At 43.7% G+C, this 12,159-nt stretch overlaps 3 protein-coding genes across 16 annotated transcripts; 1 reads left to right on the top strand and 2 right to left on the bottom strand.

The window, feature by feature from the left end:
* Positions 1-23: 23 nt before the first annotated feature.
* On the top strand, positions 24-6,547 carry LOC111593749 (phosphatidylinositol 4-phosphate 5-kinase type-1 alpha). Of its 8 annotated transcripts, none has more exons than XM_023306744.2 (17): positions 24-439; positions 1,014-1,048; positions 1,126-1,275; positions 1,338-1,535; positions 1,586-1,728; positions 1,811-2,326; positions 2,384-2,488; positions 2,560-2,692; positions 2,763-2,850; positions 3,283-3,345; positions 3,520-3,537; positions 3,689-3,772; positions 3,833-4,180; positions 5,144-5,411; positions 5,470-5,642; positions 5,728-5,813; positions 6,033-6,542. In XM_023306744.2, the coding sequence occupies exons 1-17, from the start codon at positions 352-354 to the stop codon at positions 6,039-6,041; spliced, it is 2,505 nt and encodes an 834-aa protein (XP_023162512.2). In that variant the 5' UTR covers positions 24-351; the 3' UTR covers positions 6,042-6,542. The 8 variants fall into 8 exon arrangements, with proteins under 8 accessions (XP_023162512.2, XP_023162513.2, XP_023162519.2 ...); XM_023306745.2 differs by having other exon boundaries at positions 2,396-2,488; positions 6,033-6,541; XM_023306751.2 differs by lacking the exon at positions 5,728-5,813 and having other exon boundaries at positions 5,470-5,570; positions 6,033-6,547.
* Positions 6,548-7,058: 511 nt separating this feature from the next.
* On the bottom strand, positions 7,059-8,011 carry LOC111593745 (ER membrane protein complex subunit 8/9 homolog). Its single transcript, XM_023306739.2, has 2 exons — positions 7,731-8,011; positions 7,059-7,667 (listed from the first exon to the last, which is right to left on the bottom strand). The coding sequence occupies exons 1-2, from the start codon at positions 7,926-7,928 to the stop codon at positions 7,257-7,259; spliced, it is 609 nt and encodes a 202-aa protein (XP_023162507.2). The 5' UTR covers positions 7,929-8,011; the 3' UTR covers positions 7,059-7,256.
* A 389-nt stretch (positions 8,012-8,400) lies between these two features.
* On the bottom strand, positions 8,401-11,916 carry LOC111593760 (ATP-dependent zinc metalloprotease YME1 homolog). 7 transcript variants are annotated; one of them, XM_023306778.2, is made up of 9 exons: positions 11,496-11,916; positions 10,976-11,409; positions 10,858-10,917; positions 10,616-10,796; positions 10,457-10,549; positions 10,168-10,250; positions 9,785-10,101; positions 9,328-9,718; positions 8,401-9,266 (listed from the first exon to the last, which is right to left on the bottom strand). In XM_023306778.2, the coding sequence occupies exons 1-9, from the start codon at positions 11,520-11,522 to the stop codon at positions 8,606-8,608; spliced, it is 2,247 nt and encodes a 748-aa protein (XP_023162546.2). In that variant the 5' UTR covers positions 11,523-11,916; the 3' UTR covers positions 8,401-8,605. The 7 variants fall into 7 exon arrangements, with proteins under 7 accessions (XP_023162546.2, XP_023162539.2, XP_023162540.2 ...); XM_023306771.2 differs by having other exon boundaries at positions 8,402-9,266; positions 10,604-10,796; XM_023306772.2 differs by having other exon boundaries at positions 8,402-9,266; positions 9,785-10,098; positions 10,604-10,796.
* Positions 11,917-12,159: the final 243 nt, after the last annotated feature.

Genomic DNA, 12,159 nt, shown 5'->3' with positions numbered 1-12,159 from the left:
GCTTCCAGTGTGCCTTCCCGTGCGCCTATGAGTATGCAGTGAAAATGACAGCACTGGCAGCAGCAGCAGCAGCAGAGAAATCAACATCATTGTGAACTTAAATAGCAAAAAGTTGACGCCATAGGCCAGACGATAGGCAGAGCCAAGGTTTCTGCTCCCTTGGCACATTGATTGGATAATCTGCGAGCCATATTAACAACACTTTAGCTGTCACAAAAGAGATATAACAATTTTTACTCAGCAGCATGTCCTAGTAATAGTAGCTGGAAGCGTGGAAACTCTCAACCAAATTGTTGGCAGAGCAACAGTAGCAACAGTAGTAGCAGCAGCAGGAGCAGCTAATGCGGAAGCATGGCGTCCGCCGATGGCGACACTATCAACACCATTGACCTGGACAGCTCCTCAACATCGCAGGCTAAACTAGCTGAGCCAAGTAATGGTAATTAATCAAAAAAAAAAAATTGCCATAAATAAAAGCATTTTTGCTATTGCAAAAAAGTTCACAACGAAATTGTGGAAAACAAAGACGAATTCGCTACGAGCGCAGACAAAAAATCAATGAATGGCAAATGGAAGTGGCCGTGGCGCATGTGTCTCGAAACTAGGTGGGTGGCAGGGGGCGCGCCCCATTTGACTGACTGGCTGACTGGCTGACTGCCTGACTGACAGAGATACTTGTGTGAGCCAATGCCAACACATTTCCAATTGATATTTATATTTCAAGAAGGACCTATATAAAAATCAAACGAAAACAAAAGAAACTTTCAAACGGGCAACAACCTGTCAACTATTTATGGATACTAAGCGTGTGTGTGTGCGTCTAAAAAGTTTGCGTGTGCGTATGTGTATGCGTGTGTGCTTGTGTGTGCGTGAATGTACCTAACACAAGTTCAAGCTCAAGTTGAATTGTTTCCCACTTGGGTCATTCGCTATTCATGTCCAGCACATTATAAATTATATATGCATTCAGCACGTTAAGTAGGCAACTAATAATATACTTTCTCAACTTGTAGTTTCCACCGACCATGTGGGCAACTCATCGCCCGACGTAAGTAAAGCCATTGGATACACACATGTTTAAGTTTATATATAGCATTGAGCTTCAATATTCTATATTACTCTCAGCTGGGCAGTCGGCCTTTGCGCTCGGCCAACAAAGCGGACAAGGAGCGAAAAATTGGACACAGGCGTGTTGGCGAGGGCGGCGAGATTACCTACAAGAAGATACAGACGTCGCAAATTATGGGCTCCATACAGCTGGGCATACAACACACAGTGAGTTGCAGCAATATAAAGATATTCATTCATATTGAAAACGTCTGTAATTTTTCGCACAGGTCGGCAGCCTGGCATCAAAGCCTAAACGTGATCTACTTATGATGGACTTCTGGGAAATCGAGAGCATTACGTTTCCGCCAGAGGGTTCTAGCCTTACACCTGCCCACCATTATAGCGAGTTCAGATATAAGATCTATGCGCCCATAGCATTTCGTTACTTTCGTGATCTGTTTGGCATACAGCCCGATGATTTTATGGTCCGTTGCTAAACCACATTCAATGATTGTTATAAAAATGTATCTTTTAGATGTCTATGTGCACTTCGCCGCTGCGCGAACTATCGAATCCAGGTGCTTCCGGCTCTATATTCTATTTAACGGACGATGATGAGTTCATTATCAAAACGGTGCAACACAAAGAGGGTGAATTTTTACAAAAACTACTGCCTGGGTAAGGGAAACACCTAGATGGATATATGTCTAAAGAAGAGAGGCAGAGAGAGTGAGGTTATTAATGGCTTCATTTCCAACAGTTATTATATGAATCTCAATCAAAATCCGCGCACTCTATTGCCGAAATTCTTCGGCCTCTACTGCCTGCAAACGAGCAATGCCAAAAATATTCGCCTGGTGGTGATGAACAATCTGCTGCCATCGTCGGTGCGAATGCATCTGAAATATGATCTCAAGGGTTCGACGTTTAAGCGTAAGGCATCGAAGGCGGAACGGGCCAAGAAATCGCCCACGTACAAGGATCTCGACTTCATGGAACAGCATCCGAATGGCATTTTTCTGGAGGCGGAAACCTATTCGGCTCTGATCAAGACCATTCAAAGGGATTGCACAGTGCTGGAGTCATTCAAGATTATGGACTACTCGCTGCTGCTGGGCGTTCACAACTTGGACGTGGCTCTCAAGGAGAAGCTGAGTGAACAGCGAAAGCCATTGAGAGCTCCGCTGGCCGAGGATTCCGATGTCGATGAGCCGCTGGAAGCTGCCGAGGGCGATGGCAAGGATCGTGATGCGGCCACGGGCATCAGCAGAAATAAGTGAGTATTCAAGGGGGCAAACGATGTGGAGAAGCCAATGATAAAATGCTAATCCAGTGTGGCATACAGATCGGTGAATAGGCAGCGTCTGGTGGCGCATTCCACGGCCATGGAGAGCATCCAGGCGGAGAGCGAACCCATCGACGATGAGGAGGATGTGCCGTAAGTGCAACAATTGCCAAACAATTTCTTGCTCTAAAATATATATATATATATATATCTTAAACAATCAGACCTGGCGGCATTCCGGCACGCAGCGAGAAGGGCGAACGCCTGTTGCTTTATATTGGCATCATCGATATACTGCAATCTTATAGGCTAAAGAAGAAGCTGGAGCACACATTCAAAAGCATTATACACGACGGGGTAAGCGCCTGAGATAAGTTGAGCTCGGATAGGAGAATCGAACTATATATATATATATTTTGCTTTGTAGGAGACCGTGTCTGTTTGTCGGCCCTCGTTCTATGCTCAAAGATTTCAAAACTTTATGGCTAAGACCGTATTCCGCAAGATACCATCGCGTAAGTCAGCTGGCTGCCGCAACTGGGCTAAGTACACGTACTATAAGGCATTTTTGTGCAATTGGCAAAAAGAAACTACTTAAACATGTCCGTGTTGACATTTGACCTTTTGGCGTCGTTTGTTGCGTAGCTGCCACCCACCCACACACACACACGAACACACACACACACACATATATATTGGTATATCTGACTAATTGATATACTTATTAAACACATTGTAAATCGCTAATTTAGTTTGATTCAGTTTTTGTGCAGCAAAAATGCAATATGGTACACACTTTGCCCCATTCGGTAGTCGGCTAATTATTATCTATTATCTCGAGTCGTTAATCCGTAATTTGAATTTGTGTATTCTTTCTTTCTGAAATCGCTGTTCTCTGCTTTCTTTTCGATATTACTTTGGCGCATTACTCTCACTTGTACGCATAGTGGATCTCCCAGAGATCAAAGGAAATCACAGAAAATTTCGTACCTTGGTAACCAGTTATATAGGTAAAGAACCAACAATAATCACAAGGTGTATCTGTTATGATTTGATTGCTAAGTAACTAACTAAGATATATACATATATTTATATACATCTATATATATTTATTAAGTTCTTACACTTTGGTTTTATTTTATATACTTAATGCACTTGGTTGGTTGATGAAACCGGACGCAAAGCATGCCTCTCGATCACACGTTAGTGTTCATCTCTCTAACCCACATATCTAACTAATCCAAATGCAATGAGCTTCTGCTTTAAGTGCTGCGCCTACTCGATCACACCTTTTCCACGTTTCCCGCTTGTCTCGTTTTTAAACTAATTCATCAACTTTGTGGAATCTTACAGCGCTAAAGCACTCGCCGTCGAAGAGAAAAAGCCTCTCCAAGGCCATACAGCGATCCATAGACAGCGACAATGAGCCCATACGAGGTGAGTGAGCATTGCTCAATTGAGCCGAGCCACTTTTCTAATCCTTTCCATCCATCTCAGCTGTGCACGCGTCGCACTCGCACAGCAGCGGCAAAATACATCAGCCATCCAAGCCGTCTAACTCAGAGCCCACGTCTGCAGCAGCAGGTGGCGATAGGGAGAGGGACAGAGATCGGGATAGGGATAGGGATAGGGATAGGGAAAGTGGGCGTCACTCCAGTGCAGCTGGCCAGAGCTCAAACTCAAGCAATGTGCCACCGCCCGTGCGACAGCGCGCGTCGACCTCGTCGACAGGCGGCGCTGCTGCTGGCAGCAATCTGAAGGCGCGTGTTCCTCCGCCAGTGCCACCGCGTGGCTCGCCACGTCGCAAGGATGCACAGGACAGTCGGGCGCACTCGACCACGCCAGGTACAGCAACACACGATATCAATTCACCCACAGACACAGCTCAAGTCAGCGCGAGCAACACGTTGCAGCTGCCCAGTGAGGCGAATCCTCGCTTTGGGGAGCGTCGCTCGCCCAGCAATGTGCAAGATTGGCTGGAGCTACATGATCTGTTCGATGTGGCGGACAACTTGAGTCCGGCTCCCGTGCCAGTGCAACGCAGTCGTTCGACGCGCCGTCGTGAGTCGATGCAGTCGGCCTACTCCACGGCGCGCTCAGAGAGCAGCCATCGGCGGCTGCAGCAGCAACAGCAGCAGTCGCGTCTGCTCAGCCATGTGGACATCTTTCAGCGCCAGAATAGCTTCATTGCGCGCAGCGAACGCTCCTCGGTGGGCTCGATAGTGCGCAACTTTCCGCCCATACGCGCCGAGAGCTATCGCACCGCCCAAACCACAGTTTCCGCCAGCACGGAGTGCTCTCCCAGACGGAGCAAGCAACAGCTGCAGCGCCAGCACAAACGCCAGCGCTATCTGCACTATGTGGACCTGGCGTTGGGCGACGACAATTGCGAATCGCAGGAGGAGAATCTGCTGCAGTCGGTGAGCACGTTTCTCGAGGTGAAGCGCGAGTTCGAAGGCGCTAACCGACGACCGAGAGCCTTGCCCGTGCTGCAGCTGTCGCCGGACACGGTGGATGAAGTCGATCCGGATGCGCAGCTGGCTGTGCCCGCACCACCAGAGCGCCCCAAGCGCAAAAGACGTGCACCCAAAGCGGCGCCTTCCACCATCCCGGAGAGCACGGACACCCTGTCCAATGGCGCAACGTTCCGGGACTCGCTTGAATTCAGACGCAACAGTTGTGCCTAGACTGCAGCATGCTTACATTTCGCTTGCCTCATACGCACCCAACCACATCTTACATATCTCTATTTGATTTGTTGACTCAACTTTGTCGCTCATTGCATCTTTGTTCTCATTGTATTGCTAGGCACAACTCCATCATGCAGTTCAACACCTCCCCCTGCCTTTGACGACATCTCCGAGGACAGTTCGAACAAGAACAGCACCTCCTCGATGGGGCGCAGGTCACATCATCATCATCACCATCACCAGCCGCAGCAGCAGTCACAGCAGCAGCCACAGCAGCAGCAGTCACAGCAGCAGCATTCCTATTATCAGCAACAGCCACAGTATTTGGAGCGTAAGATGAACATTGGCCCAGCATATCGAGGCTCCTACAAGGAGGACATTGTTAGGTATTGTTAGATATGGGTTTATCTGAATGCCCAACTGATAGCTTGATTTGTATCGCAGCGTCTCTGAGGTTCATCTGGATACATTTCTAGCGGTGGACACGTCATCGAGCAGTCACTATGGATCACGTGGTGGCCTGGCCTGGACGCCACCGGCTTCAGGTGAGGGCTCAACACCCACTTGGACAGAGGGCACACCCAGTTTTACGGACTCCAGTTCGAGTGGTGATCTCGGTAATTGGCACTTGACATTTCTTTTTGCAATCCGCCTTTTCTGTTCACTTGGTTTATATATTCACTCATTCGCTTACAATCGCAGACAACTTCTCGCCCATAAACTCATCTAAACTCGACCGACACAAGCCGACAGTGGAGGACGCCATCAACTCTCTGTCATCGGGAATGGTAAATATTTGTGCTGATGACAACTTGCAATAGACTTGCTTCGTACCCAGCTCGATTCTGAGTCACTATAGAAATACAATCCAATCCAAGTCAAGACACACAAAACCCGATCGACAAAACCATTCCAACTGCACACACACCAACACGCACACTCACACTCACACACATACACCTCTATATATATATTATAATGCTTATACGAATGTTACATACTTATAGATCAACTAACATAACATGTGATGATGGGATGATATACAACACACAACAACAGCCACAACAACAACAGCAACAACAACAACTACTTCTCGTATACATGGTGCAAACAGAATTGGAATAAAATTATAAAGAAACATTTGATAAAGGAAATGCTTGAGTGTTCAGGTGCAGAGGTGTGTGCACATGCCGTTATATATACATATACATATATTACCAGTATATACCGCTATATACTGTCGTATGTACATATGTACATATTTGTGTGTGCGTGCACTTGTATAGCTAGGATATAATCAAAAGGCGCCCTCGTAGAACTCCATTAGTAAACAAAAAGGAAAACAGAAACACAGCAATATCTAGATGCATTCGTATATACAGGATACCAGCAACAGATATCGTTCAAGTAATATATATATATATTCTATATATACAAAGTACATATATATATACATTATACGAATACAATAAATTTATCTAATTGCATAACAAGCTACAATAATTATAATTGATATTATATACATACATACAAACATCAAAAATACATAAGATCAAAGAAAGTTGAGAACATGAAAAAAAAATGCAATGCAATTACGTTTCCCGTTCCTTGATCCTCGTTCCATATATAAGATGATATTTGATGAGACGAATGAATATATCGAATTATACAATACCTTAAAATTAAAGTTACAAATTAAAAATTATAGTTATATTTAACAAACGTTTTTGCGATACTTTCGAATCTCCGATATATCCACGATACGTATTATGTACTTATGTATAATCAGCAATCGCGATATTACAATATTGTTGTAAAATATATTAAAATTTATGAACGGGACAGAGAAAACCAAAAAGCAAAATTCTATGCATATTATTCATTTGTATTTATTATAATATGGTAATTGTAAACATGTTTAGGTTTAAAGGACGCGCACGACACCACACGACACACGGCCACGACATGCGACACTTACGACAAACGGACTCTCACAGATCGGATAGGGCTAGGACTTGTACTCCAAAAGCAAATACGAATGAATTGATTATTTATTAATTAGTTGAATGTTATTTAACTTATATGCATTATTCTAAAGATTACTGAAATCCAATTGTAATTACATACAATAAATTAAATTGCAAGGTTGAAAATCCGGCTCTGGTCTCTCAGTTTGAAATGCACAATTTGCTAATAGTTTTAACACACTTAGATAACGGATAACTTTCGGGCTAGTACAACTTTTGCAGGTCCTTCAGTGACTGATTTAAGAACTGATTGGTCCAGTCGTTCTCGGGATTGTCCAGATGATTGTCGAAATCGATCACATCCCGCATGGCACCTCGCTTCAGCAGCAGCGACACTCCCTCCAGCGTTTGAGACGTGTGCACCAGTGAGTATTTGGCCTTTGACCAGCGGTTCGAATCGGTCGCATACCCGTACACCTGCAGCGCAGCTCGATTGTGCTCCAGTGACACCAGCTTGTTGTCGACGATGGCAAAGCAGGCGTTCTTGAAGTTCTCCTGTATCTTGTCCGCTATTTTGGCAGCTGGCGCCTTGTCGATTTGGTTGTCGTAAAAGTTCTCCGGCGCAGCATAGTAACCGGCGATTACCAGTCCCTCGCTATCGGCGTAAGCATCGATCTGCGAGTGCAACAATTTCCGATCACAGCTTTTAATTGTTTAGTGTATCGTTTATAGACTAACCTGCATTAGTGCTATTTCTGCCATAGGTGTAACACCCAGGCATTGATGGAAAAGAGGGATTGCATCTGTGATTTGGACTATAGAACCTTTTGCTTTTTTATCGGCCAGCAGCAAGCCGTTCACAGCTTGATGTGGGTATTTGGCCGCATGAAATATAATTTTTGTGTATGCGGTTTCAGAAAACTCATATTCGCACATTTTAACTTATTATTTTTGTGAATTTTCCTAGACGAAAAGTTGACTTGTAAGTTTTTTACAATTAATTAACTTTTGGTAAGACCGTAAACGCCCGATGCGAAAATACTTAAATGTTATCCCTAAAAATACTAAAATACGCCTACAAGCATAATGTACACCAGCATGATGATTACCTTTTGTGGCAGATTTCTTTGTTATGAGCACTTAGGCCGGATTTATTGAAGCAATATGCTCATTTTCCTAAATTATTTATTTTTTTCCTATATCATTTTAATTATTCTTCTCTAAAATGATAAATTGAAATCTGCACTAGTATTTTATCGATAACATAATTTTCCGCGCCGCTTACTAGCAGTGCAACTGCTGTTCGTTTTTAGCCATCGTATTTGAGGCTTACGTGTTGTTACCTGAGAAGCCAAAACAACAGAATATATGATTCGATTCAAATGCAAAGACGAACGAAGAACTTCGCGCGTTCAGTATTGTTATTCCGTTTATATGAATAAGAATACATAAAAAATATGTATAACATTTTATTACTTAACTGCTCGTCTGCGTCCCGATCTCTAATGGATTTCTGTTTAGAGTGTTTACGTTTATAATAATATTGTAACTAAAATATATGTAATTATATGTATATGCAGTGTACGCCCATCTGAAGCCAATCTGGAAAAATACTACTGGTTGTCATTCAAAATAGCTTTGATATCATCAGCATCCAGAGTTTCGTATTTTAGCAGCGCTTCCGCAAGCGCTTTGTGTTCCTTCGCATGCTTCTTGAGAATGGCCTTCGCACGTTCGTAACTATCACTCAGAATACGCTTGATCTCAGCATCTACGGCTTCAATAGTGTTCGGTCCTAGGGAATCACCGGTGCCTAAACCTTTGGGCGACTCAATTGTCCGAAGACCGACCTTTTCTGACATACCCCAATCCTTAACCATATGCGTGGCGATCGATGTTGCCTGCTTTAGATCACTGCTAGCTCCTGACGTAATTTTTTCTGCACCAAAGATTATCTCCTCCGCGGCACGTCCGCCCATCATTGTGTCCATCATTGCCAGCAATTGCGCCTTTGTCACATGATACCTTTCTTTCTCTGGTATATAGGCGGTATGGCCCAAAGAGGGACCACGTGGCATAATTGTTACCTTATGCAGAGGATGCGACTCTTTTGTATAGAAGGCCACAATAGCATGCCCTCCCTCATGATAGGCTGTTATTGTATTTGCCTCTTCGTCGGGTAGGCGGGCTTTACGCTCTGGCCCCATTAGTACTTTGTCTCTTGCTGTTTCCAAATGTTTCATATTTACAGTCTCGGCTCCGTCAATGGCAGCTCTGAAAGCGAATAAGATGATGACAATTAGATATTAGTCAATAACATTACTGGTAAACTCACCTCAGAGCCGCCTGATTGATCATATTCTCCAAATCTGCGCCCGTAAATCCTGAGGTGCCACGAGCCAACATATCTAGATCCACGTCATCGTGCAGAATCTTTTCCAAATACAGAGAAAGGATTTCTTTGCGACCCGTGAAATCGGGAGTGGAGACTACAACTTCAACATCAAAACGACCTGGACGGAGCAATGCTTGATCCAAGTCATCTCGACGATTCGTCGCACCCAGTACTATGACACCAGCGTTCTGATGGAAGCCATCCATTTCGGAGAGCAGCTGATTTATCGTCTGATTCGCATACGGATGGAGAACAGAATTCGTGCGCTTTGCGCCAACCGAATCAATTTCATCGATGAAGATAACGCAGGGAGCACGAGCCTTCGCAGCCTCTGTTGATGATTCATATAACAAATAATACAGTAATAATTAGTTGGGAAACAATCTCAAATACTTACTGAATAGATCTCGAACACGTCTGGCGCCCTGTCCTACCAGGACTTCGTCAAATTCAGGACCTGCAGCGTGGAAGAATGGAACATTTGCCTCGCCAGCAACAGCGCGAGCAAGCAAAGTCTTTCCAGTGCCCGGCGGGCCAACGAGGAGCACGCCCTTCGGCAGCTTACCACCTAAATTTGAGAATTTATCGGGATTCTTGAGAAATTCCACCACCTCTTTAAGCTCTTGTTTTGCCTCATCACAGCCTTTGACATCATCGAATGTGACGTGAATTTCCTCTGGATCAACTTCAACCTGATTCCCTAGTTGTATGCTGCTAAAAGACATGTTTTTATAATTATTTGGCACAGAGACAGGGAGAAGACGAGGCTTGAATACTCACCGGAATACAGATCCATTTGATGAGGTAAAGAAACTCATGAAGATCCCAATGAAAACAACGATAACAATGAGTGTCTGGAAAATCTGCGTGACAATTACTGAGCATTATTCACAACACTAAGGAGCGGATGGGCGACACAATATTACAAGCCAGAAGTAAAGCACTCTGTGGCGAAACCCACAGACAATTCGGTTTGAATTGTTCGCCCTTGCAGAGGCTTTCTTCGGCGCATAACAAACAAGGCTCATCACACAGGAAGCTAGGCTAAATATTTGGGTGTTGAACCTACCTTCAGGTACTTCATTGTTTTTCCTGATTTCTGCGAATCCTCCGCGTTCGATGCGGCTAAGTATCCTTCAGCAAAAGCAATTTTTATACTCTCCTGCAAGCAGAGTTATACAGGGTTAAGAAATAAATACAGGCATGAATTATATACCGCATTGTTTACATTGCCCTGTTCCTCTGATTTGGACAGCAATTTTTTAAGCTTCTCTGCTTGAATGTTAAGCTCGCCATCAGTTTTCTGTGGCGTTCCTTGTAGCGCTGACTTCAGTCTGGTTGTCATTGTGGGATTACGCTTCTGCTCCGCCTCAATGGAACGATCTGTCTTGAAGCCGCGGAACTGTCTACTGAGGACAAGATAAAAAGTCTTCAAAGCATTCCACTCCAGCAATTGACAATCCTACTTACAAATGATGGCTTCCAAACATGGGGCTCAACAGACCTTTCATCAACTTTGAATGAAAGTTACTGCAATTGAGACGTTTCAGTTAGTGAATGAGTAAGAGTTGATGCAGTTTATACGCACACAAGCTCAGCATTTTTCATGGCGTCCAGTGACAGTTTAAACTTGTAATTTACATGCTGCTTGCCAAGATCAGCTGTTTGTGCTGCTGGCTCCTCCAGTGTGACATGGACATTGCGCATCGAGGGCAACATGCTGGTAACCCTGATCAGAGCATTATTGACGAGCTCCTTGTCCAATATACCATTCAGACGCGCTGCCTTCTCTACAATGCTTTGTAAACTGATCCCCGACTTGATGAGCAGATTCTTGAAGTCCAACACGAGGTCGTAGCTTCTAGCTTGGGCCGGTATACTTCTGTTGCTGTTAATGCTGGAGCTGGAGGACCGTGATTTGTCAGCAAAGAAACGTGGAACACCACCATTTGTTTGCAGTTTGGTGCGCTTCACTGTGTAATAGTGCGGTTTTCGACTAAAATTACCCAGATAAAGGTAGGGCTGACATTGAATAAAAACCAAAAAATGTCAGTGGATGTTGGAGCGAAAGCAATTCAGAATCGGGATCGTAGTTGGCCTACACTTACCACTGAGTGTGTGTTGGCAGAAAACATTCTCAGAATATACAAAAATTTTATTAATTACAATAACAGGCTTAGATCGGGCGAGCGGACGACAAAAATTTTTGACAGGCGAAAATGTCATAATCTTGTTGCGTCCGTGTTGCATCCCTGTTTGTTTTGTGGTAGCCCTCGATTTTGGTAGCCCGCCTAGACAACTATTTAAAATACTGCAATTTTGGATTAGATTTTTTGTCCAAACTGTATTGATTATAAACACTTGGAGTGCTTTCGTTGCGTGTTGTTTAAGCCAAAATGTTATTACTAAAAGTCAACTTTGTTCTAAATCTGTTTTTGCCAACGCCATACTGTTGCGGTCACACTTTGTAGAGATATTTCCAAATTTTTTGAAAAAATGTATGGCAAACAAAAAGTTAGGTAATAAGTAATTATTTATGTTTTATATTATTTATTTCACAGCATGCTGTATTTCTTACGTTTTAATTGTGCATATTGGGTAAAATGTCGATAACTAATTTGTTGCCACGAAACCGTTTAGAACTGTCAGTAGACACATTGCATACTCTTACGTTTTACAAAAAGTATAAAATGAAGAACGCAGAAAATTATGCCATAAAATAAATATATCTTTTAGGTATAAGTGCTGATTTAACTTGAACTGGTTATTCGG

This window comes from Drosophila hydei, unplaced genomic scaffold, assembly GCF_003285905.1.
Source record: "Drosophila hydei strain 15085-1641.00,03,60 unplaced genomic scaffold, DhydRS2 tig00008132-arrow-arrow-pilon, whole genome shotgun sequence".
NCBI classification, from domain to species: Eukaryota; Metazoa; Arthropoda; class Insecta; order Diptera; family Drosophilidae; genus Drosophila; species Drosophila hydei.
Note: the sequence above shows the minus strand (reverse complement) of the source record. Positions and strands in the feature narration are given on the sequence as shown.

Bases quoted from the DNA above. Each gene is read 5' to 3' on its own strand.
- LOC111593749 (XM_023306744.2), top strand. From the start codon at position 352: ATGGCGTCCGCCGATGGCGACACTATCAACACCATTGACCTGGACAGC. The intron at 2,693-2,762 runs GTAAGCGCCTGA...TTTGCTTTGTAG, and splicing joins AAAGCATTATACACGACGGG to GAGACCGTGTCTGTTTGTCG. The intron at 3,773-3,832 runs GTGAGTGAGCAT...CATCCATCTCAG, and splicing joins CGACAATGAGCCCATACGAG to CTGTGCACGCGTCGCACTCG.
- LOC111593745 (XM_023306739.2), bottom strand. From the start codon at position 7,928: ATGTGCGAATATGAGTTTTCTGAAACCGCATACACAAAAATTATATTT. The intron at 7,668-7,730 runs GTTAGTCTATAA...TTGCACTCGCAG, and splicing joins CAGAAATAGCACTAATGCAG to ATCGATGCTTACGCCGATAG.
- LOC111593760 (XM_023306771.2), bottom strand. From the start codon at position 11,522: ATGTTTTCTGCCAACACACACTCAGTG. The intron at 11,410-11,495 runs GTAAGTGTAGGC...ATTCAATGTCAG, and splicing joins CTGCCAACACACACTCAGTG to CCCTACCTTTATCTGGGTAA. The intron at 10,550-10,603 runs GTATATAATTCA...CTCTGCTTGCAG, and splicing joins AGGGCAATGTAAACAATGCG to GAGAGTATAAAAATTGCTTT.